Raw genomic sequence first — 23,435 nt, forward strand, 5'->3', positions numbered from 1 at the left:
TATTTATTGATTATGCCAAGTGGGTGATGACAGCAGAAGCACATCACCAAAGACTATAGTCTCACCTGTACAAATCGGACACGAGCGGGTCGGGCCCATGAACACCTCATTCTGCTGTGGTCCCCGGGCACTTGGTATTTTGTTATTGAGATAGGCATATAGTGAATGTTGGTTTAGCGCTTTTCTTGGTTTTGCATGGGTGAGAGCGCAGAAGAGCAGTGTGTGAAAGTGAGGCGCAATTGAGAAACAGTGTGAACCTGACAAGTTCCACGTGTCAAACTCTCTCTAATCAGCATCTAGTCCCTCAGCATCATTAGGCAGTCATTTGGGACCAAATCATTTGGGAACCGCTTTATGTGGAATTTTCAATAGTCCTAATGGAGTATGTGCGAAGGCAGGTAAAGTGTGGACGTCAGATGCTGCTGCTCTTTCCATGTACCATGGAGAGAGCCTAGACATGATTGTAAGTGATGTGTGCACACGGAGCGGGTCAGGGTGATCGACCAGGGCCCAGCCCCACCACTGCAACCCTGGTTGACACTGAGGAACTGAACACAAACCACCTCCAGTCAGGTCCACTGTCCAACAGAGCCTCCACTGTCTGACTCAAGACTCTTGGCAGATCTGATTTGACATAGCTTCATGAATCAGTAGTATTAGTACTGTATTAATAACCCATTAGTAGCCCATTCATTCTGAACATGTTACCTTATGACTTCAGCTGAGAGAGTATTGAACCATGTGAACTATTTGTCTTCTACATTATTATTAAAAAACATGCAGTGTAGACCTATACATCACATGGCAACATGAACAGTATCAGCTGTTATCCAAAATGCTTTACATATCCTCAGAGGCTGGTTGCTTCTGCGCTGACACAAATGGAGGAGAGTTACAAACTACTGCAACTTCTCTCTATTCCAGTTGATCTACTGTATTTCAGACCTAGTCATCTCAATGCTCTAATTACAGCTGTTGGTAGGCAGTACCACGGCCAACCCCCCATGCCTCCCACTGCATTCATCTCTAGTCTGGCAGAGATTATGAGGTCTGGAGGCACATTGGAGGCTATGCTCTGCCCTTAATCAAGTGTCTGTCCAATCCTGACTGTCCCTAAACCCCATGATGTTGTTGTTCAAAGTTTACAAATACTTTTTTTGTGAACAAAATCAGGCAATAGAGTCATTGATTGTACACATTATGGTTTTCAAGAGTATATGGGCAACAGAATAATGCATTGGTTAGGTTACCATTGAAATAGGCAAGATTGGCATTTTTAGAAATTATTTTTGTTAATATCTCATGTATAGTTATCATACTTTTGCTTGTTATGTTTACCTTGTATGCTGATTGACATTTTTAAATAACATCTTGTTCGTGAGAAGTTGCAATGTCATCCTGTTTGCTCTCTGTGCTGTGTTGCAAATTGTGTTACGTTATAGAGGGCCACCTAGTGGAGTAGTAGCCGCATCATGGCCAGAGGCATCCTTATAACTGCTGTGATGGCGTCATCTTGTGGTTATCAACGATTCTGTTTTCTTTTACTTGTTATGTGGTGGCAGTGTTTTGTTGCATCGTCAGCAAACCCCCTTTTTAACATTATAATTGTGACATGGTGATCGCCTGCTGCTTTGAGCCCGAAAACCCTCTTCCATTTGTGTAGTCTATATAAGAGAGAGGGTAGAACGCAGCATCAGGAAGTCAAAATACTTCCAGTCTCCGAACTGGAGTGAGTTTGAACTGGAACCACAGGGAGGCCTATTCAAAACAGCCGGGGAAGCACATTGGGCTACAGTACTTTAATCTTTCATCCTTGTTTCAAGTTTCAGCATTTAGATTAACCTCTTGCCACATTTTGGGTCACAAATTGAATAGTCCCACTCTCTACCATTACCCTTTATGTCTGCGTCTATTATGAGATCAACTTGATCACAAAATGCTTAAAAGGGTCAAAAAGACAAGAGCCACTCGAAAAAGAGCCTGGAAAGACATCTTACAAAAAGGTCTCACTTTCATCTAGCATAGCCTTCCTTGCCATGCTTCAAGGCTCTCAGATATACACTTGGTGATTGAAACTAATACATTATAGAAGGAAAAAATAAATAGGAAGTGAACCAGCTAAACAGACCATTGCTGCATTCTCTCTCTCTCTTACTCTCTCTCTCTTTCTCTCTCTTACTCTCTCTCTCTCTCACTCTCTTTCTCTCTCTCTCTCTCTTACTCTCTCTCCCTCTCTCTCTGTCTTTCTCTCTCTCGCTCTTACTCCCTCGCTCTCTTACTCTCTCTCTTCCTTTCTCTCTTACTCTCGCTCTCTGCACAGTACATTACTATGTTCTAATAAGGTATCAGATAATTGTTTACAAATACTATATTTTCCATAAAAATGTGTGTGCCTTTTGCATTTTCTACATCAGTGGTTCCCAAACTTTTTATAGTCCCGTACCTCTTCAAACATTCAACCTCCAGCTGCATACCCCCTCTAGCACCAGGGTCAGCGCACTCTCAAATGTTGTTTTTTTGCCATCATTGTAAGCCTGCCACACACACACTATACGATACATTCATTAAACATAAGAATGAGTGTGAGTTTTTGTCACAACCCGGCTCGTGGGAAGTGACAAAGAGCTCTTATAGGACCAGGGCACAAATAATAATATAATAATAATCAATAATTTTTCTCTTTATTTAGCCATCTTATATATAAAACCTTATTTTTTCATCAAAAATTGTGAATAAATCACCACAAGTTAATGAGAAGGGTGTGCTTGAAAGTATGCACATAATTCTGCAATGTTGGGTTGTATTGGAGAGAGTTTCAGTCTTTTTCCACACACAGTCTGTGCCTGTATTTAGTTTTCATGCTAGTGGGGGCCGAGAATCCACTCTCATATAGGTATGTGGTTGCGAAGGGCATCAGTGTCATAACAGCGCGATTTGCCAAGGCAGGATACTCTGACCCAGACTATTTGCATTGCCCCCCCCCCCGTTGTTGTCATCTATGCATAGTCACTTTAATAACTCTACCTACCTACATGTGCATGTCACCTCAACTCAACTGTTATTTTACTGCTGCTCTTTAATTACTTGTTACTTTTATTTCTTATTCTTACACATATTCTTTTTTTTAACTGCATTGTTGGTTGGGGGCTTGTAAGTAAGCATTTCACTGTAAGATCTACACCTGTTGTATTTGGCGCATGTGACTAATACAATTTGATTTGATTTGAGAGCAGCCCAATCTAGAAATCTGGCAGTGGCTTCTGATTAAATTACATTTTCACAGAACCGCTTGTTGCAATTTCAATGAAGCTCTCTTGTTCAGATATCAGTAAGTGGACTGGAGGCAGGGCATGAAAGGGATAACGAATCCAGTTGTTTGTGTCATCCGTTTTGGGAAGGTACCTGCGTAATTGCGCACCCAGCTCACTCAGGTGCTTCGCTATATCACATCTGACATTGTCTGTAAGCTTGAGTCATTTGCACACAAAAAATCATACAATGATGGAAAGACCTGTGTGTTGTCCTTGATAATGAGGACAGAGAAGAGCTCCAACTTCTTAATCATAGCCTCAATTTTGTCCCGCACATTGAATATAGTTGCGGACATCCCTTCTGTATGTTATAAAAGCATTACATGGTCGCTGCCCATATCATTGCATAGTGCAGAAAATATACGAGAGTTCAAGGGTCTTGCTTTAACAAAGTTAACCATTTTCACTGTAGTGTCCAAACGTCTTTCAAGCTGTCAAGCATTCCCTTGGCAGCAAGAGCCTCTCGGTGGATGCTGCAGTGTACCCAAGTGGTGTCGAGAGCAACTGCTTGCACGCGCATTACCACTCCACTATTTTTTACATTTAAAAAAAAAAACATTTTAGTCATTTTAGCAGACACTCTTATCCAGAGCGACTTACAGTAGTGCATGCATACATTTCATAAATGTTTTCTCTGTACTGGTCCCCCGTGGGAATCGAACCCACAACCCTGGCATTGCAAACACCATGCTCTACCAACTGAGCCACACGAGACCGAGACCATGTCTCCCTGTCATGGCGTTTGCGCCATCAGTACAGATACCAACACATCTTGACCACCAAAGTCCATTTGATGTCACAAAGCTGTCCAGTACTTTAAAAATATCCTCTCCTTTTGTCCTGGTTTCCAGTGATTTGCAGAAGAGGATGTCTTCGTTAATTGACCCCCCATAAACGTAACGGACATATACCAGGAGCTGTGCCAGGCCCGCCACGTCTGTTGACTCATCCAGCTGTAATGCATAGAATTCACTGGCTTGTATGCGAAGTAATTGTTTCGAAACAACTCTGCCATGTCACTGATGCGTCGTGAAACAGTGTTGTTTGAGGAAGGCATTGTCTGTATAGTTTTTTGGGCCTTTCCCCCAGCATTGTCCCAACCATATCCGCGGCAGCAGGAAGAATTAGTCCTCCACAATAGTATGGGGCTTGCCTGTCCTAGCCACTCAGTAGCTTATAAGACGCTTCTAGCCCCTTCTTATTAATGGTATCTGTTACTTTTATACATATCTTACTACTCGAAAGTCACCTTAATTCTCGCTCCAAAACTCCCGTGGCGTATTTTTCAAATTGGCATGTTTTGTTTCTAAATGTCTGCGCAAGAGTGAAGGTTTCATTAAGTTGTGAGATAGTACTTTTGCACATATAACACACTGTGGCTGAGGAAAGGCACTACTCCCAATATAAGTGAACCCCAAATCAATGTAGTTCTCATCATATTTGCGCCTTTTAGATGGTCCAACGTCCCTGTCTGTTGTTCAGTGCTTTCCCGGGTAAGGGGGCAGTAGCTCTCCGGATACATCAGATTCACAACTGTCAGTGTCCATGCTAGCTGGGCTAACAACTAATGTATAATTACTGATGCTAGCATTAGATGTGCTCGTGGAAGCATAACAACTTGTGTCGTAGACAGGTGCAGGTGTAGTACTGCTGGTAGTAGCAGTACTACCAGTAGAGCTGGTATGTGTCTCTATGGACACCTTACTTTTTTAAACCATTTATTCATTTTCGAGCAAACGAAATGAGCAGCAGCTACATTTGGCTACATACGGACCGTTAGTGGAATTCCCACGAGAGAGTAATGGTTAATAATGGATGTTAATTATTTGACTAGGCTACCTGTATTTGACATTGTGTTGTTATTTTGCTGAACACTAGATAGTTTAATTTTATTTTTGGCAGTGAAATGAGGCTACTCAGGTGAGAAAAAAACCTCACCCAGATGTATAGCCCCGTTGGAAAATATAAACGGACTGTTTGAAAGTGTGAATATTTTTAAATTTTTTAAAATTAACTTATTATTATTTTTTTTAAATGTGAATCACATTTTTACTTGGCGTACCCTGATGGCATTGCGCGTACCCCAGTTTGGGAATACCTGTTCTACATTATCAAACACAGCAAGATATTATCAGTATACTTTACCCTAGACACAGACTAGACTGATTGCAGTGCAGTCACAGATGAAGCTTTGAAGTGGTTTATTTCATTTTCTTGGTACTGACATTCATCTCTCACCTCTAGATACCTGCTTAGCTTTCTGTGGTAATCAAATATGAGACTGATCTGATGTCACAGATAGGGGCTCTAAACCACAACATTTGTGCTGACAAATTGTAATATTCTGAAAAAAAGTTTCCGACACCTAAAACCCTCACCTTTAAAAGCAAGTGCCTTTCACAATTTATGACTCACTACAATCACATGCAGCACAAATCTCTCCTCCTGAAAGGTAAGTTGACTTATGATTAGTGAATATAAATTTTGGTTAAATATTTGTATGCAACTGTGCATTTACTCTTACTTTCAAAGTGAGAATGAAATGCATGCACATATTTTACACTTTTGTCATTACTAAAATATGATAAACATGCAAGTCCTTAAAGGGGCAATTGGCCTTGCTACATCCATTTTTAGACTTTAAAATTAATGATATTATACCCATTGATTCTTGAAGAATATAACTTATGGATGCCTCATTAGCTAAGTTCAACTGTCGTACCCCATCAGAACCAAAGATAAGCTTTTTTTACTCCTTTGTTAGTAAACATTGTACCTGTAAACTAACAATGTAAAGCCTCAAAACATGGTTTAAACTATACTTTTCCTTGTATCCATAGCTATGTCCATGAATTTGAATGCATTTCTCCAGCCCCATCCCTCAGCTTTTAACCAAAAGAGTGGTGGGGTGTCGCTTTGTTATTGTTTGAACTGCAGGTTGACGCTTAAATCTCAATAAAAGTTTTAATGATGGAATTTTACATAAGGGAATCTACTGGAAAGACAGATTGTGTCACTCCCAAGCAATCTGTTAGGTCCCATTTTATAATAAGTGACAGGGAAACTATATATTTGTTAAGTTGGAAAGCACAGTGTAATTATATTGTACTCATTGCTACACAGTGCTGACATGTTTATAGACAAACTTTTAATGTGGCTCTATACTTCTCCATTTTGGATTTGTGATCAAATGTTTTCATTCAGTATAGTGTGTATATACAGTACAGAATGTCACATTTCATTTGAACGTATTTTCATCTGTTTTATCGTTTAGAAATGAAAGCCCTTTATGTATCTTGGATTCACTTTTATTGTAAATGTGGATGCTACCATAAATATCATACCCCCCTCCAAAAAGGTTAGCATGTTTTGGGGGCATTATCTTTTTGCACCTGTAACTTGTTCATTCATCATTATTCATGATTCATTCATAATCACGGTAACATCCACATGAATGTAGAAGTGTTCTGAAACAGATGATATTCTCATTTACAATAAAAGTGATTCCGAAATGACACAATACATTATTTACCATTCATTTCTATTGGGCACAACATCATCTGAAACACAACCAAAACAAACTGCAAATGCGTCCAACAAGTTTGTAGTGTCCCAAGATTTTCACATAATTAACAAGACATTGTACTGAATATCCAAAGAAAGGAACAATGAAATGGCATAGATTACATTGACACGGTTGAGCAGGATGTGTACTGGTAAACAGGAATTATGTCACAACAGAAGTTTCATATATTTGTTTCAGATCTCACATTGACCCAATTTCCTTTCCTGTCATATCAACATTAGTTCCTCGCAATGTTGGTGATTTTAAGCACAGCCATCATGGCCCTCATCTCAGTAGCTGCTACCTGTCCTGCCTCACCATGTGCATGTCTGGACAACGTCACAGTCAGCTGCCCGGACAAGAGGCTGAAGAAGTTCCCTAACCTCCCAGATGGTACTGAGGAGCTTTATATGGCCCACAACCTGATCCAGGCATTCCCCACCAGTGGACTGGAGCAGCTGCAGTTCCTGGATCTCACCAAGAACTGTCTCAATGTCTCCTTGACTTCCAACCTCATCTGGCCCAACATGAGCAGCCTGGTCAAGCTGTTTCTCAGGGGTAATTACCTAGGTTCATTGGGCCCTGGGCAGCTCCAAGGCCTCTCAGCACTCACCTTCCTGGACCTCAGTGAGAACAACATGGAGGCCCTGCACCCAGGATCTCTACAAGGCCTTGGTCAATTAAAGACACTCATTCTAACACTGAACCAGATCAACAGCCTGAAGTACGGGGCACTGGGTGGAGCTCCTGCACTCACTGACCTTCACCTGAGCAGCAACAGTATTGTGGAGTTTGAGGAAGGGGTGTTTGAGAACTCATCCAAATTGATAAAGCTGATTTTGTCTAAGAACAACTTGGTTAGCATTGGGAATGGCACATTCAGTGGAGCAGTAAACCTGAGTCATCTGGACCTCAGTGGAAACAGGTTAGATTCTGTGCCCGTTGCTGCCCTGAAGGATGTGTCACAGCTGCACAGCTTGTACCTCCAGAAGAACAGCATCACCTTTTTACCAGAAGATGCTTTCTCTGAGCTCAGCCATCTAAGGATTTTGGTTTTGAATAATAACCACCTGAGCATAATGGCTAAGGACTCATTGAGCGGTCTAGCCCATCTCGGTCAATTGGATCTGAGCTACAATAACCTCCAATCCCTCCCTTCTGAAGTGTTTCAATATCTAGGCAGACTGGAGCTCCTGGATCTATACCACAACAGGCTGACATACCTTCCAGGGGACCTGTTTCACAACCTAACTATGCTGATAGAGCTGCAACTTGACAGCAACAAGATCTCATACATACCACCAGGGCTCTTTCACATGGTGTCTAAGCTAAGGGAGCTCCAGCTGGACAACAATCAGATAGCTGACCTCCACAATGCCTTGTTCTCCAGACTGAGCAGGCTACGGACACTCTACCTGGACAACAACGTACTAAGCAAGATTCCCAGAGGCCTATTCCACAAGACCAAGAGCCTCAGGGAGCTACAGTTGAACAATAACCACCTCAGGTCTCTCCCTAAGTCCATCTTCCATGGTCTGGCTAAACTCCACTCCCTGAAGCTTTTCAATAACCGTCTCACAGCTCTTCACCCGGAGCAGTTTTATACCCTTGGAAACCTGAGAGAGCTCCTGCTGAATGAAAACCTGATCGAAGATCTTCCCACAGGCTTATTTTCTGAACTTCGCAGCCTCAAGATGCTGGATTTAGATAACAACCGCCTCACAGCACTGACTCCTGCAGGCTTTGGTGGGTTAGGTACACTAAAGGAGCTTCATCTCAGCTTCAATCAGCTCCGTGACCTCCCATATGCAACCTTCTACTCCCTGGATGACCTACGTAGACTCCTTCTCCAGAACAACCACTTGGTGGCCTTGCACCCTCAAGTCTTCGCCCCCCTGGCCGACTTACAGGAGCTTGACTTAGACAACAACCAGATAGAACAGCTACACCCTGACATCTTTCAAGGCCCTCACCGTCTCCAGAAACTGCACCTGAAATCAAACCGCCTCAGTACTCTTTTGAATGGGACACTGGAGCCTTTGGAGAGCCTGAAGGTCCTCCACCTGGAGGGGAACCCCTGGGACTGCTCTTGCAGATCACCTATCCTGTACATCAGTAACTGGATCATCAACAACACCCAGACGTTACAGGACGAACCCATGTGTTCCACACTCAACCGACCCATTTCACAGCCTGCACACATTTTAAAGCCCTGTGTGAGCTTTGCATGCTTCCCCAGACACCAACTTCCCCTAGAGATGCTGACAGTGCTTACAGCTTGGCTTCTAGCTAGCGGTTTTCTTTGACATACTTTTGCGGTTTCAGCATTTCCGTTTTCTTTCTTGTTTTCAGATGGTTACATGCATTGTAAAGAGTAAGTGATATAGTGTAAATATTAAAATACCATGGAATGGGGTTAAATATTTTATTGAAAATTCATGCTTTTCTTTGAAATAAAACAAATTATTTCATTTCATTTCTTGATAGGTTACAATATCTGCCATGTGTGATCTTGATGTGAATTAGACTAGGAGTGTTGTTCAGAGTTAATAAACTTGAGGCATTTACTCTACAATCTATGACTAAACGCCCATCCATGGATAGAAAACATACTCTTTCCAACTCAAGACATGCAGTCGCACACTCAGAAATACAACTGTTTGTTCTTCTAAATGCCACTTGACATCACTGCGTACCCACTGTGCAGATTCAAACATACATTAAACTACAAGTGCTGAGGGGCATTACTGCTGAGCATACGTGAGTGAGCCTTGAGCCAACCTTTTGAGGTTGAATGTGATTAACCCTAAATGGAAAGAAATTAAGAAATCTGTGGAACACAGGGTCAGGTCAGGCTCCCAACAGCGGAACACAAGGTTTGGTCCCTCACCTCCTGCATTGCATTCTAGGTGGGGTGCTGCTGAAGAGCGGCTGGGTGGCAAGGAAGTGCCCCTTAAAATATATATATATGACAAGTTCCCTGCTATTATGTGCATGGAGTACATCAGAGAACGTTGGGGAAAATAATTAAAGATCTTCAGTCTTGGTGAGTTCGGTCTAAACATAGACATTATGCCATACCCATCAATGTGACTGACAAGCAACATATGTAGACTTGTGATTTTCAGGAATGAGGATTGGAGGGATGGATGACCATAGATGGGTGTGAGGCAGACCACCATAACTACATATTAAATGAATTAATCAATGTGAAGTGTGCAACAATATTAGGAACATCTTTCATTGATTACCCTATGAGGATTTGCATATTTGAAGTACCCAAGGTAACCTAACATGAATATGCAGGCATAATACAGATTGCTCAACCATTTCATTCTACCACAGCACATGAACTTCTATTAGTGCTGAAGGTAATCATCTTCTGGTCACATGTACACTTCATTTGACATCACCCACGGTGTTGCCTTGGCTTTTTCATAGATTTATTTAACTTGTTTGCCTCCATTCAGGAAACTGGCTGACATCTACTTTTCTCTTGGAAGGGAAGAGAGCATTGCACAGTTCTATCATAGTGACATTGGCTGAGGTACGGCTTGGGAACACAGTTGCTGGTAATGCAGACATGTAGATGGTCGGCACACCACAAGTCCACAGTCAGGAATCTGTTCACGGAGGAATTCATGCATCGATACAAATCTAATTAATTTCATGTGAAATGGATGATCTGCTATATCGGTGCCATAAATGGACTGAAATACAGGTTTATTTTCCTGTTGTTTCTCCTTGTTACGTAATATCCATGCGAATCTGTTATCAGTCTCATCTGAGGCACTTCGTACAAGGCGCCATAGAGGGACACCAACTTATAGGCACCCGATAATTTGCATTAATGTTATGTTGCAGCTGTTAGGACTATACGCACAGATAACAAAACACACACACACACACACACCAACAAAGGACTCATTTCAGGAGTTTTATTTACCATTGGCTCACAAATACGAGATAACAACAGTAATAAAAAGGTACACAAGACAAGAAAGGTTACAGATGTATATCCTTCTCAAATAAATTAGGCTCTGCTCCATTGAACAGTTACTGGACCACCAGCCAATCCACTCAAAGTCTTTCTACCCCACAAAGGCAACTGGTTATACAAAATTAAATACTTTGGAGAAAAAAGGCTTTTTTGGCAACCAATCTAATCAGTACACTTCATATGTTAGTATGCCACACACTGACCTATAATTGCATTTTTAATGCCGAGACAAATTGTTCAAACCAAGTGTGGTCCATCACAATACGAGGCTATGCCTATTGGTTTTAGATATAGTAGCACTTGTGATCTTTCAGATTCCTCAGGTAGGAAAAACTCTTCCCGCATTTGTCACACATGAATAGTTTCTCCCCTGTGTGGATTTGTTTGTGGGCTTTGAGGCTGTTGCCCTGGTTGAAGCTCCTCCCACAGAGGTCACAGCTAAAAGGCTTCTCTCCAGTGTGTATCCTCTGGTGCCTGTTGAGGTTCCCAGTGTTGCTGAAACATTTCCCACACGTTTCACAGCTGAAAGGTTTCTCCCCAGTATGGACTGCCTGGTGGGTTTTCAGGCTGCTGTGTTGAGTGAACATCCTTCCACACACGTCACAGGTGAACGGTCTCTCCCCAGTGTGAGTTTTCATGTGTATGTTCAGGTAGCTGACCGACTTGAAGCTCTTGTTGCATAGGCCACAGCTGTGCGGCTTCTCCATAGTGTGGAGTTGCTGGTGCGATTTGAGGTGAGTGAGTGAACTGAGACTACTACCGCACACTGAGCAAATACAAGGCATCTCTGCTGTGTGAGCCTGAAGGTGTGTCTTGAGAGAGTTGACGCAAGCCAGGACTGTCCCACACACCACACAGAGGAAGGCGTTCTCTCCTGCGTGGGTTCTTTGGTGCATTTTCAGTGCACTTCTTTGAATGAAACACTTCCCACACGTCTCACAGGTAAATGGCCGCTCTCCTGTGTGGATCCGCTGGTGTCCTTTCAGAGTGTCTGCCTGGTTGAAGCTTTTCCCGCATGTATCGCAACGGAACGGTTTCTCACCCGTGTGTATACGCTGGTGCCTGTGGAGATTTCCTGGTATGCTGAAACTCTTCTTGCAGATCTCACAGCTGTATTTCCTCTCTCCCGTGTGGACAATCTGGTGCATCTTGAGACCGTGGGCCCGGTTAAAGCTCTTGCCACATTCATCGCAGCGGAACGGTCTCAACCCTGCATGGAGTCTCTGGTGATTCTTGAGCAGCTGCTTTAGGGTGAAAGCTTTACCACAATCGCCACAGGTGTGTGGTCTCTCTCCGGTGTGAAGCAGCTGGTGTGCATCCAAACTGCGTTTAAAGGAAAAACCTCTACCGCACTGTTTGCAGTTAAAAGGTTTCTCCGCTGCTACATGGATCGCCTGGTGAGCTTTCAGCTGGATCAGTTTGCTGAATGTCTTCCTGCAGTGCTTGCAGCTAAGATGGTTCTCCTTTTTGGACCTTGCCTGACAAGCCCCAGTGATCTTTGGCTTTCTCAAATGCTTTGGCCCTCCGGCGCCGCCTTTGTCCTTTGGGCCCTCTGAGGGGTTCTCTGCGTCACTCAACTCCTGGGCTTGGCTCTCTAAAAAATAACTTGGGTCTGAGGTGCTGCTGTACAGGTAATCTTCTAAGCCTTCTTCTTTGATAATAACTGACTCGATCGTGTCCTCCACGTTGGAGTGCTGAGATGAGAGGGAAAGTGATTTAATGGAACGCAGGTTTAGAGTCTGATCTATCTACCTACAGTACCAGTCAAAAGTTTGGACACACCTACTCATTCAAGGGTTTTTCTTTATTTTTTACTATTTTCTACATTGGATGTCTTCACTATTACTCTACAAATTATGAAATAACATATATGGAATTATGTAGTAAACAAGAAAAAGTGTTAAATCCAAATATAGTTTATATTTGAGAATCTTCAAAGGAGCCACCCTTTGCCTTGATGACAGCTTTGCACACTCTTGGCATTCTCTCAACCAGCTTCATGAGGTAGTCACCTGGATTGCATTTCAATTAACAGGTGTGCCTTGTTATTTGTAGAATTTCTTTCCTTAATGCATTTGAGCCAATAAGTTGTGTTGTAACAAGGTAGGGGGGGATCTACATAAGATGGCCCTATTTGGTAAAAGACCAAGTCCATATTATGGCAAGAACAGCTCAAATAAGCAAAGAGAAACAACAGTCCAACATTACTTTAAGATTTGAAGGTCAGTGAATGCGGAAAAGTTCAAGAACTTTGAAAGTTTCTTCAAGTGCAGTCCCAAAAAACATAAAGCGCTATGATGAAACTGGCTCTCATGAGGACTGATGGAGTGCTGCATCAGATGACCTGGCCTTCACAATCACCCGATCTCAACCCAATTGAGATGGTTTGGGATGAGTTGGACCGCAGAGTGAAGGAAAAGCAGCCAACAAGTGCTCAGCATGTGGGAACTCCTTCAAGACTCTTGGAAAAGCATTGCAGATGAAACTGGTTGAGAGAATGCCAAGAGTGTGCAAAGCTGTTATCAACCAAAGGGTGGCTAACTTGAAGAATCTCAAATATATTTTGATTTGTTTTACACTTTTTTGGTTACTACATGATTCCATAGGTGTTATTTCATAGTTTTGATGTCTTCACTATTATTCTACAGTAAAATAAAGAAAAACCTTTGAATGAGTAGGTGTGTCCAAACTTTTGACTGGTACTGCATATCTATCTATACCTATATATCTCTATATCCATATAATATCATAAAACAACAGAAATCGTCACAAAGGGATAAAATGCTTCTTCTTGTACTCAGTTCCAATAATAAAATACAATTGGTAACTACCTGGTACCAAATGGTGTATAATGATACTTGTGTGATACAGACAAGTAAATGGGTTATTACTTTCTGTACCCCCTAGTAATTCCAGACAGCTTTCCAAGATCTAAACTTCCCACAGAATGTTGTCAGTTAGGCAAATAAGCCTACCTCGTTTACAGTTGAGGGAAGTCTCCCTTTCCACAGGTGGAGGATGGGGGATCGTTTCACTTCTGCATCACCAACGCATACGCCTGAAAAAGATTGAGGTCAAAATCAAAAAGGTTTGCATTGAATTCAAAAGCACTGGTTTTAGTAAAAGCACTAAAACCCCAATGATGGCTTATCTGAAATAATGCCAACTCTCACCTGGTTGTGTGCCTTTTAACTGGTGGATGATCTTGACTTCACTGCAGCAGCCATTGGCTGATGTGTTCTCTTGTCCTCCACTCCCTTCTAAGACAGTCCTCAGTTTGGTCTCAAACGCATCTAGCCTCTTCTTCAAGTCCTCATTCTCAGTTTGACTCCGAGACACTTCCAGATGCAGAACGGAGGAGCACTCGTTGAATAGCTTGCAGATTTGGTCCACAGCCTCCTTTGCCAGCATCTCCATGAATAAGGTCAACTGGGTCAACTGAGTGAAAAGAGCAAAAGCAAGTTTAGGGCATACAGAACAAACTTCAGTTTACTTAACTAGCTAGCTACCATTATAAACGTCTATGACAAGTATTTCTGGCGATTATGATAAATGCTTGCAGATCTAAATTGTACAAACATGTTTCCAGTTGAGCCAACCCTGTGGCAAGTACTAGCATAATGTATTAGCTAAATGAACCAGACGTAGAACACATACCCTAGGTCAAGGATGGGTAGCCTAAAAACCCAAAGCTGAATTTAATTGAATTGAGCGTTTGGATCAGGAAAGTTTCCTCTCACAACCTCTACAAGCCAGAATGTTGAATAAAATTATATTTTAACGTTACCGGTTGTCTGTGCGGTTGGTCCTTTTGCAGGTAGGAATGTGAGACAATATATCCACAGGAAAGTATAATTAAATCAACTTTTCAAAGCGCTGGTAGTGTGTTCAGATCACTTGAAGCATGCGCAGAACCATGTAAACACATTCATGAGCTTGGCAAGTATGCATGCATTATCATCTAGTGCTCATACATCAAGTGATAGTAATCTGAACACACTACCAGCGCTTTGAAAAGTTGATTTAATTATACTTTCCTGTGGATATATTGTCTCACATTCCTACCTGCAAAAGGACCAACCGCACAGACAACTGGTAAAGTAAGTTAAAATGTAATTTTATTTCAGATTCCGGCTTGTAGAGGTTGTGAGAGGAAACTTCCCTGATCCAAACGATCATTTACGCCCGATGCTGAATTTAATGAAATTCAAAATGTCAGGTCTCCAGGCTAAGGCTGGGCCGGCACCAGAACGAATCAGTTGGCGGCCATTTGATTTCCATAGGGGGCATGTTTTTTTTCCCATGGGACCTCCTTAAACCGCTGGGCCTTGAGGGACCCCCCCTTCAAGCTAATGAGCAGTCATTCTGACTGCAACATTCTAGCAGTGCAATTAATACATTTCATATACACTATCGCAAAAATAATCATTTGGTTGTGTCCATGAAGGTCTTAGGTAACAGAATGAACACATTTTGTTTTCAAATAAGACAAAAGCATTTATTAGTTTGTTACTGTAGGATACATTTCAACACAAAATTAGATAATTAAAAAACGCACTAGGTTTCAATCAATTGTACATGGAGTGCCTTTGTTATAACTATGAAAAAGAAAGCATGTGTTGGAACGAAAGTAACAGATCATTTTTTATAACCAAATAAAAATACCCCAACCACCGAGACGCACTGCCAGCAACATATGCGGTGGAATGATGAAAACATCAGTAGCCTAAACATCATTATAAGTGTCAGGTGTGCCTGATGAATAGTTAACATCTGCACAAAAGGAATAATGGCTTTTTAATGAACATAAGTGTTGATATGACAGTCAGCTCGTGCTTACATGGTGTGCGTCTTCATCAGTTAAAGCATGCACATAAACAACGAAAGCTGATGAGTTTGTTGAGAATGTTTTTTAGGGACTGCTCTCTGTTATAACGTTTTGTGCTGATCATCAGATTTCATCAACATGAATTTCTTCCCCACCATCAGTCATTTTCATTCAGATTTGGTAGCAACGCTAACACAGCATGTCCATCCATTTGTCTTGGTCTTCTTGCCATTGTAAATGATGCACGCCCTCACTGACTGTTTACTCCAAGTAGGCCAGAGTACACTGATAGGACTGCATGGATTCGGTGGACTGATTATAATTAGAATAGATCAATACAATGGAATGGCCCGCCCTGATCTTCATTCACAATTGGTGATTACATAATTATGCATCGTCCGTGTCCCCTCACTCACCCATTCTCCCCATCATACTTTACTTCATTTATTTGATCTGTTGTGATAAGTGTGAAATTAGTTTTGGTATAGTTTAGGTTCAGTTGAGGGAATTATCAGGGTGATTATCGACTGGGCACGGCACCTTCAACTATTGGGAGGGGCGCAGGCCCTACCGTCGGGAGGAAAGGCAACAGGGGAAAACCACTTAAAACGACACCTAAAACTGGTTAGAATACCAGTTCTGTTTGTGATATTATGATTCTAACAACGACAGTGTGTTTTATAGACTTAAGGAATAGCCAAGGATGGAGAGGGGCATGACTTTAAAAATGGCAGAGTAATAAAATGTTTAAATTCATGAACAGTCCAAATGACTGCTTTAGCAGTTCTAGTGTGGGTTTATAGTAAAGAAATCATTTAAACTGTAAAAATGTATTACCTTTTAATGTGGCATGAACAGAAACAGTCTTGCTTTCATCTGATTGTCAAACAATATCTTCGCACGTTCGTCCAAAAATCATTCCAGCACCCGAACAGTGTACCCGCCAACTTTCCTTAAATTTGCAAGTGGCTGAGACTACCATTTCACCCGAGAAAGCATCCGAGCAACTGAAAAAGCACCCCCGTCTTACTATATGTAGCCCATGTATCGGATGCTGTCTAGCCAAAAAGAGTATGACATGCTATACTCTTTTTGGGCTAAACATACATACGGAGACAGAGGTATGGTAGGGCGGGCTAAGGGATGGTACAGACTATATATTATATTGATCAGATACTCTAGTGGCCACTGTAACAATGAAAATAAATATCCTCAAAAATGTAAGGCAGTCAGGAGGCGGCAAGATCAGGACGAGCAAAGGTCAGGTGGGACCATTCTAGCCAATGACAGGGCAGATATGGGTGTGAATAAGAGGCACAATGGTTTCCACTAGTTACACCAGCCACAAAGTCAAAATTGGCTATCATCATCAAAATGTATGAAACATTTTTTTAAGGTTATCAGTGTGGCCAAGGTAAGGGCTAGACTTTAAAATCACATTTTAAGAAGAGAAATTGTAGCACTAGGCAGGGATTATGACTTTGTGGCTGTAACTAGTGATGACCAGGCACAGCTCAAAGTTGCAGGGATGTCACGTGTCCTACTTATATCAAACTAATCATTACGAAACTTGATCCCAAATATCCCTCTCGCTTCGCCTCTTCCTCTTTGGGAACGGACACCCAACTCCAATAATCATGGTCTTCAGTTTAGAATGTAGCCCAAAGGCTGTCAGATGGCGATACTGATGGTTTCATCTTACCATCCCAAACGCATTGTATGCAGCCGCAATAGACTTGTAACCCCGTGGACCGGTTCATACCTAAAACAGTCTTAATTCATCTGCAAAGGCATGAGTTATAGATCTATCTTTCTCATTGATCTGTCATTCTCATTGAAAGCAAGCATAAGAGGCGGTAGATCTGTTCTATGTGAGCTATTTCTATGTTTCCCGTGCTTTAGTTTCGTTTTTGCGTCTTGTACTTTTGTACACCAGCTACAAACAACTGTAAATACCAGTGGTGGAAAAAGTACCCAATTGTCATTCTTGAGTAAAAGTAAAGATTAACCTCTACGGGATCGGTCCTGAGCTACAGGCAGTTAGATTTGGGTATCTCATTTTAGGCGAAAATTGGAAAAAAAGACTCGGATCCTTTTAATAGAAAATTACTCAAGTAAAAGTCACACAGTAAAATACTACTTGAGTAAAAGTCCAAAACCATTTGATTTTAAATATACTTAAGTATCAAAAGTAAAAGTCATTTCAAATTGCTTACATTAAGCAAACCAGACACCACATTTTTTTTGGTTGCAAATTGTTTACTGATAGTCAGGGGTAGGGGCGCAACTTTGGTTATAGAAGTGGGGGAGCTAAATATTATTTTTTAAGGACAACAAAGTCAAGGTATTGGATTGGCCATCACAAAGCCCTGACCTCAATCCCATAGAAAATTTGTGGGCAAAACTGAAAAAGCGTGTGCGAGCAAGGAGGCCTACAAACCTGACTCAATTACACCAGCTCTGTCAGGAGGAATGGGCCAAAATTCACCCAAATTATTGTGGGAAGCTTGTGGAAGGCTACCCGAAACGTTTGGCCCAACAATTTAAAGGCAATGCTACCAAATACAAATTGAGTGTATGTAAACTTCTGACCCAGTGGGAACGTGATGAAAGAAATAAATGCTGAAATAAATCACTCTACAATCATTCTGACATTTCACAATCTTAAAATAAAGTGGTGATCCTAACTGACCTAAGACAGGGAATTTTTACTAGGATTAAATGTCAGGAATTGTGAAAAACTGAGTTTAAATGTATTTGGCTTAGGTGTATGTAAACTTCTGACTAACTGTATAATTTTTGTCCAAAAGGAAAAGGCATGCTTTCGCAAAAGGCTAGCATCTACATTTTGAGACAGATACTCCGGATACTCCCGTAAAGCCCAGCTCATTGGCTATCTAGCTAGCTTTGAATGACCCCGATTGGTGCTTATTTGACAAAGATACAGTCGATCAAATGAAGACCGGCCGTGTCATCGGCGTGCCATGAAGGCGTCACTCCCTGACCAAATTTGGTGTCCTATAGGATATACTACACCCCTAATGATATAGTGAAGTCTGGTTATGTTCTAGGATCTCTGAGGAATACATATGAACGTGATCTGACTGGTTGAAACAAGGTTTAGGGTTAGATTTTCACAGATTCCTTTCTTTGCAAATTGAACGAGTGGAAATACAAAATCGATCGTGCATGCTATATGGACATTTTTAGGATATGAAAAATGATTTTATCTAACAAAACAACACTTCATGTTATCTCTGGGACCCTTTGGATGATAAATCAGAGCAAGATTTCAGAATGTAAGTACACATTTCACCTTCAGAGGTGAATTCATCAAACCTATCGCGGTGGGGGGGGGGGGCAAAATGCACAGGTACCCCAATCCCCAGTGAAAGTTCCACAATATTTTTGGTTATGGAAGAGATTTCACAGCGGTTTAGATGGTACAATGATTCTCTACAAACAAGCAACTATAGTCTATACTTAATTGTCACAAACTAAAACTAGGCGAACTATCAGAATTTTAGCAACTATGAAATGGCGGAGCGATTTCTGCATAGCGCAGAACCAAACAGAACGAAATGGGTAGGTCTCTTCTTGAATTTGTCCAATAGAAACTCTCGTATGCGGTTTCCGTTTGGAGTAAACGGTTTCGGCGTAATGATTACGCCCCAAAGTGGAGTGGAGGCTGTAACGTCGGTACAATTAACTACCGGGCTAGTTTACAAAATGCCTTACTTTACACAATCAGCAGATATACCTGTTCGTTTGGGGCTTCACTCGCGTTATCTCCCGTTGTTGGCACTTCAGACGAGGCAGAACCCTCGATTACTTTGCTAATTTCTGTAACAGTCGCGCTAACCAGTATCTCCAAAATGGAGCTAATCTGTCCTTGCAAAACTGACATTTTTGTCGAAATCACAACGGACTTACAAATCTTCGTAAATACGCGCTGTTGGCCTAGCGCTTTGTCACGTTAGCTACAAAATAAGTGTAACTAGTGCTGTTAGCAGTGTTGTTGTCCGACTGACCTGAAACAACTCGATCGGCATAGGTCACATGTTCTTCCGGGTCGAGGCATGGTTTTTTGTGGTTTCCACTAGTTACTGCAACCAGAAAGTCAGAGTGGCTATATCATAAAAATTCATTAAAACAAACATTTGCTTTTTGATCTTAATTTAAGGTTAGGGTTAGGCATTGAGTTATCAGTGTGGTTAAGTTTAAAAACCCAGAAGATAAATTGTACAAATGGGCGGGGTTTATGACTTTGTGGCTGGGGTGTGTGGTGACAACCGCTTTTAGTCTTTCAAAATAAAGGTAACTTTGTTTTCACTTATAAATGAGCTAGCTGTATGGGAAAGAGTGATGTTGGTGGCAAATGTACTGGTCGATTGTGATTATTGTGTTACATAAAAATATTTCGTACACTACAAAAATCACAGAAATCATTACAAACAAATGCATCAAAAACTCAGTCATCACACAGTCTCCTGCCAACGGAAATTTTTATTTTGACATAAGTGAAATGTACTTGCACATCCAAAGAATCCAGGAATTGCTTTGCAGGTGTGTGGGGAACGTTAATGTAGGTTAGGGACAAATCAAAATTTACTGGGGGGGATGGGATGGTCCAACTCAAGGTGTCATAAAAAAATGATGCATCCCCCTCCACAACATTAACAAAAAAAAATCACATGAGTCTCCCCTTGTATTGTAAAATAAATGTAACACCCTCTCACTCCATAGAATTAACTCAAAAGAATGTTTACGACCAAAATTAACAATAACTGTAACGACCATGTCATTATAAATGTGGATATAACATGCTTTTGTGGCTCTGTCAATTCCACACAGGGCTAGGGGCCAGAAGGTTGAGGGTTCGCCGACCACCGCAGACGAGACTCTCCCTGCCTGTTTTATTACTTCACGATCAGAGCCGGCTGCAGACAATGATCAGCTAGGGGGAAATCAGATGTACATTTTGATGCCATATTTATAATTATATAAAACCTATGCAACAAATTTTCCACCAACAGGTTTCTGTGCCAATGCACCACACAACCAATAAACAAAGTATACCGACAACTTAGAGCACTTCAATAACATGGCTTGCGTTTTCAACACCAAAATAAATAGATTATGTCAATCTCAACAAATGGAAAATACATCCCTCCCTACCTTGTAGGCTTACCCAGTATTGAAGGCTTGGCTTGACAATCTCCAAATGTCTTTAAACGTTTTGTAACAGATGTCTCTTTTCATTCATCAGTTGGCTGCTGCACAGTTTGGATTGATTGATTCATTTTATTTGTCAGTTAAAATAATACATACAGTGCATTCGGAAAGGATTCAGACCCCTTGACTTTTTCAAAATGTTGTTACATAACAGCCGTATTCTTAAATGGATTAAATAGTTTTTTTCCCCCTTCATCAATCTACACACAATACCCAATAATGACAAAGCAAATACAGGTTTTTAGAAATTTTTGCAAATATATTACAAATAAAAAACTGAAACATCACATTTACATGAGTATTCACACCCTTTACTCAATACTTTGTTGAAGCACCTTTGGCAGCGATTACAGCCTTAAGTCTTCTTGGGTATGACACTACAAGCTTGGCACACCTGCATTTGGGGAGTTTCTTCCATTCTTGTCTGCAGATCCTCTCAAGCTCTGTCAAGTTGGATGGTGAGTATCGCTGCACAGCTATTTGCAGGTCTCTCCAGAGATTTTCAATCGGTTTCAAGTTCCGGCCACTCATGGACATTCAGAGACTTGTCCCGAAGCCACTCCTGCATTGTCTTGGCTGTGTGCTTAGGGTCGTTGTCCTGTTGGAAGGTGAACCTTCACCCCAATCTGAGGTTCTGAGCAATCTGGAGCAGGTTTTCATCAAGGATCTCTCTGTACTTTGCTCTGTTCATCTTTCCCTCAATCCTGACTAGTCTCCCAGTCCCTGCCGCTGAAAAACTTCCACACAGCATGATGCTGCCACCACCATGCTTCACCGTAGAGACGTGGCCAGGTTTTCTCCAGACGTGATGCTTGGCATTCAGGCAAAAGAGTTCCCTCTTGGTTTCATCAGACCAGAGAATCCTGTTCCCTTATGGTCCGAGTCCTTTAGGTGCCTTTTGGCAAACTCCAAGTGGGCTGTCGTGCCTTTTACTGAGGAGTGGCTTCCGCATGGCCACTCTACCATAAAAGCCTGATTGGTGGAGTGCTGCAGAGATGGTTGTCCTTCTGGAAGGTTCTCCCATCTCCACAGAGGAAATCTGTCAGAGTGACCATCGGGTTCTTGGTCACCTGCCTGACCAAGGCACTTCTCCCCAGATTGCTCAGTTTGGCTCGGCGGCCAGCTCTAGGAAGAGACTTGGTGGTTCCAAACTTCTTTCATTTAAGAATGATGGATGCCACTGTGTTCTAATGTGAGCTCAATTTTGAGTCTCATAGCAAAGGGTCTGAACACTTATGTAAACAAGTTATTTCTGTTTTATATTTTGCGAAAATGTTGAAAAACCTGTTTTTGCTTCATCATTATGAGGTATTTTGTGTAGATTGATGAGGAACATTTTTTATTTAATTTATTTTAGAATAAGGCTGTAACGTAACAAAATGTGGAAAAAGTAAAGGGGTCTGAATACTTTCCGAAGGCACTGTATATATACAGTACCAGTCAAAAGTTTGGACACACCTACTCATTCAAGGGTTTTTCTTTATTTTTACTATTTTATACATTGTAGAATAATAGTGAAGACATCAAAACTATGAAATAACACATATGGAATCATGTAGTAACCAAAAAAAGTGTTAAACAAATCAAAATATATTTTATATTTGAGATTCTTCAAAGTAGCCACCCTTTGCCTTGATGACAGCTTTGCACACTCTTGGCATTCTCTCAACCAGCTTCACTTGGAATGCTTTTCCAACAGTCTTGAAGGAGTTCCCACATATGCTGAGCACGTTGGCTGCTTTTCCATCACTCTGCGATCCAACTCATCCCAAACCATCTCAATTGGGTTGAGGTCTGGTGATTGTGGAGGCCAGATCATCTCATGCAGCACTCCATCACTCTCCTTCTTGGTGAAATAGCCCTTACACAGCCTGGAGGTGTGTTTTGGGTCATTGTCCTGTTGAAGAACAAATGATAGTCCCACAAAGCACAAACCAGATGGGATGGTGTATCGCTGCAGAATGCTGTGGTAGCCATGCTGGTTAAGTGTGCCTTGAATTCTAAATAAATCACAGACAGTCTCACCAGCAAAGCACCCCCACACCATCACACCTCCTCCTCCATGCTTCACGGTGGGAACCACAAACGCTGAGATCATCCATTCACCTACTCTGCGTCTCACAAAGACACAGAGATTTGGACTCATCAAACCAAAGGACAGATTTCCACGATCTAATGTCCATTGCTCGTGTTTCTTGGCCCAAGCAAGTCTCTTCATCTTATTGCTGTCCTTTCATAGTGGTTTCTTTGCAGCAATTCGACCATGAAGGCCTGATTCACACAGTCTCCTTTGAACAGTTGATGTTGAGATGTCTGTTACTTGAACTCTATGAAGCATTTATATGGGCTGCAATTTCTGAGGCTGGTAACTCTAATAATCTCAAATATAACATATTTTGATTTAACACTTTTTTGCTTACTAAATGATTCCATATGTGTTATTTAATAGTTGTGATGTCTTCACTATTATTCTACAATGTAGAAAATAGGCAAAAT

At 41.5% G+C, this 23,435-nt stretch overlaps 2 protein-coding genes across 5 annotated transcripts; one reads left to right on the plus strand and one right to left on the minus strand.

The window, feature by feature from the left end:
- The first annotated feature begins 5,711 nt into the window (after nt 1-5,711).
- LOC115206140 (insulin-like growth factor-binding protein complex acid labile subunit) lies at nt 5,712-9,451 on the plus strand. 2 transcript variants are annotated; one of them, XM_029772772.1, is made up of 2 exons: nt 5,712-5,763; nt 7,075-9,451. In XM_029772772.1, exon 2 carries the CDS (start codon nt 7,128-7,130, stop codon nt 9,180-9,182), a length of 2,055 nt encoding a protein of 684 aa, XP_029628632.1. In that variant the 5' UTR covers nt 5,712-5,763; nt 7,075-7,127; the 3' UTR covers nt 9,183-9,451. The 2 variants fall into 2 exon arrangements, with proteins under 2 accessions (XP_029628632.1, XP_029628633.1); XM_029772773.1 differs by having other exon boundaries at nt 5,726-5,763; nt 7,119-9,451.
- A 1,348-nt stretch (nt 9,452-10,799) lies between these two features.
- On the minus strand, nt 10,800-19,912 carry LOC115206141 (gastrula zinc finger protein XlCGF26.1-like). Of its 3 annotated transcripts, none has more exons than XM_029772775.1 (4): nt 19,736-19,912; nt 14,050-14,314; nt 13,852-13,934; nt 10,800-12,570 (listed from the first exon to the last, which is right to left on the minus strand). In XM_029772775.1, exons 1-4 carry the CDS (start codon nt 19,754-19,756, stop codon nt 11,161-11,163), a joined length of 1,779 nt encoding a protein of 592 aa, XP_029628635.1. In that variant the 5' UTR covers nt 19,757-19,912; the 3' UTR covers nt 10,800-11,160. The 3 variants fall into 3 exon arrangements, with proteins under 3 accessions (XP_029628635.1, XP_029628636.1, XP_029628634.1); XM_029772776.1 differs by lacking the exon at nt 19,736-19,912 and adding an exon at nt 19,638-19,727; XM_029772774.1 differs by lacking the exon at nt 19,736-19,912 and adding an exon at nt 19,465-19,727.
- Between the last annotated feature and the right edge of the window lie 3,523 nt (nt 19,913-23,435).

This window comes from Salmo trutta, chromosome 13 (genome assembly GCF_901001165.1).
Source record: "Salmo trutta chromosome 13, fSalTru1.1, whole genome shotgun sequence".
NCBI lineage: Eukaryota > Metazoa > Chordata > Actinopteri > Salmoniformes > Salmonidae > Salmo > Salmo trutta.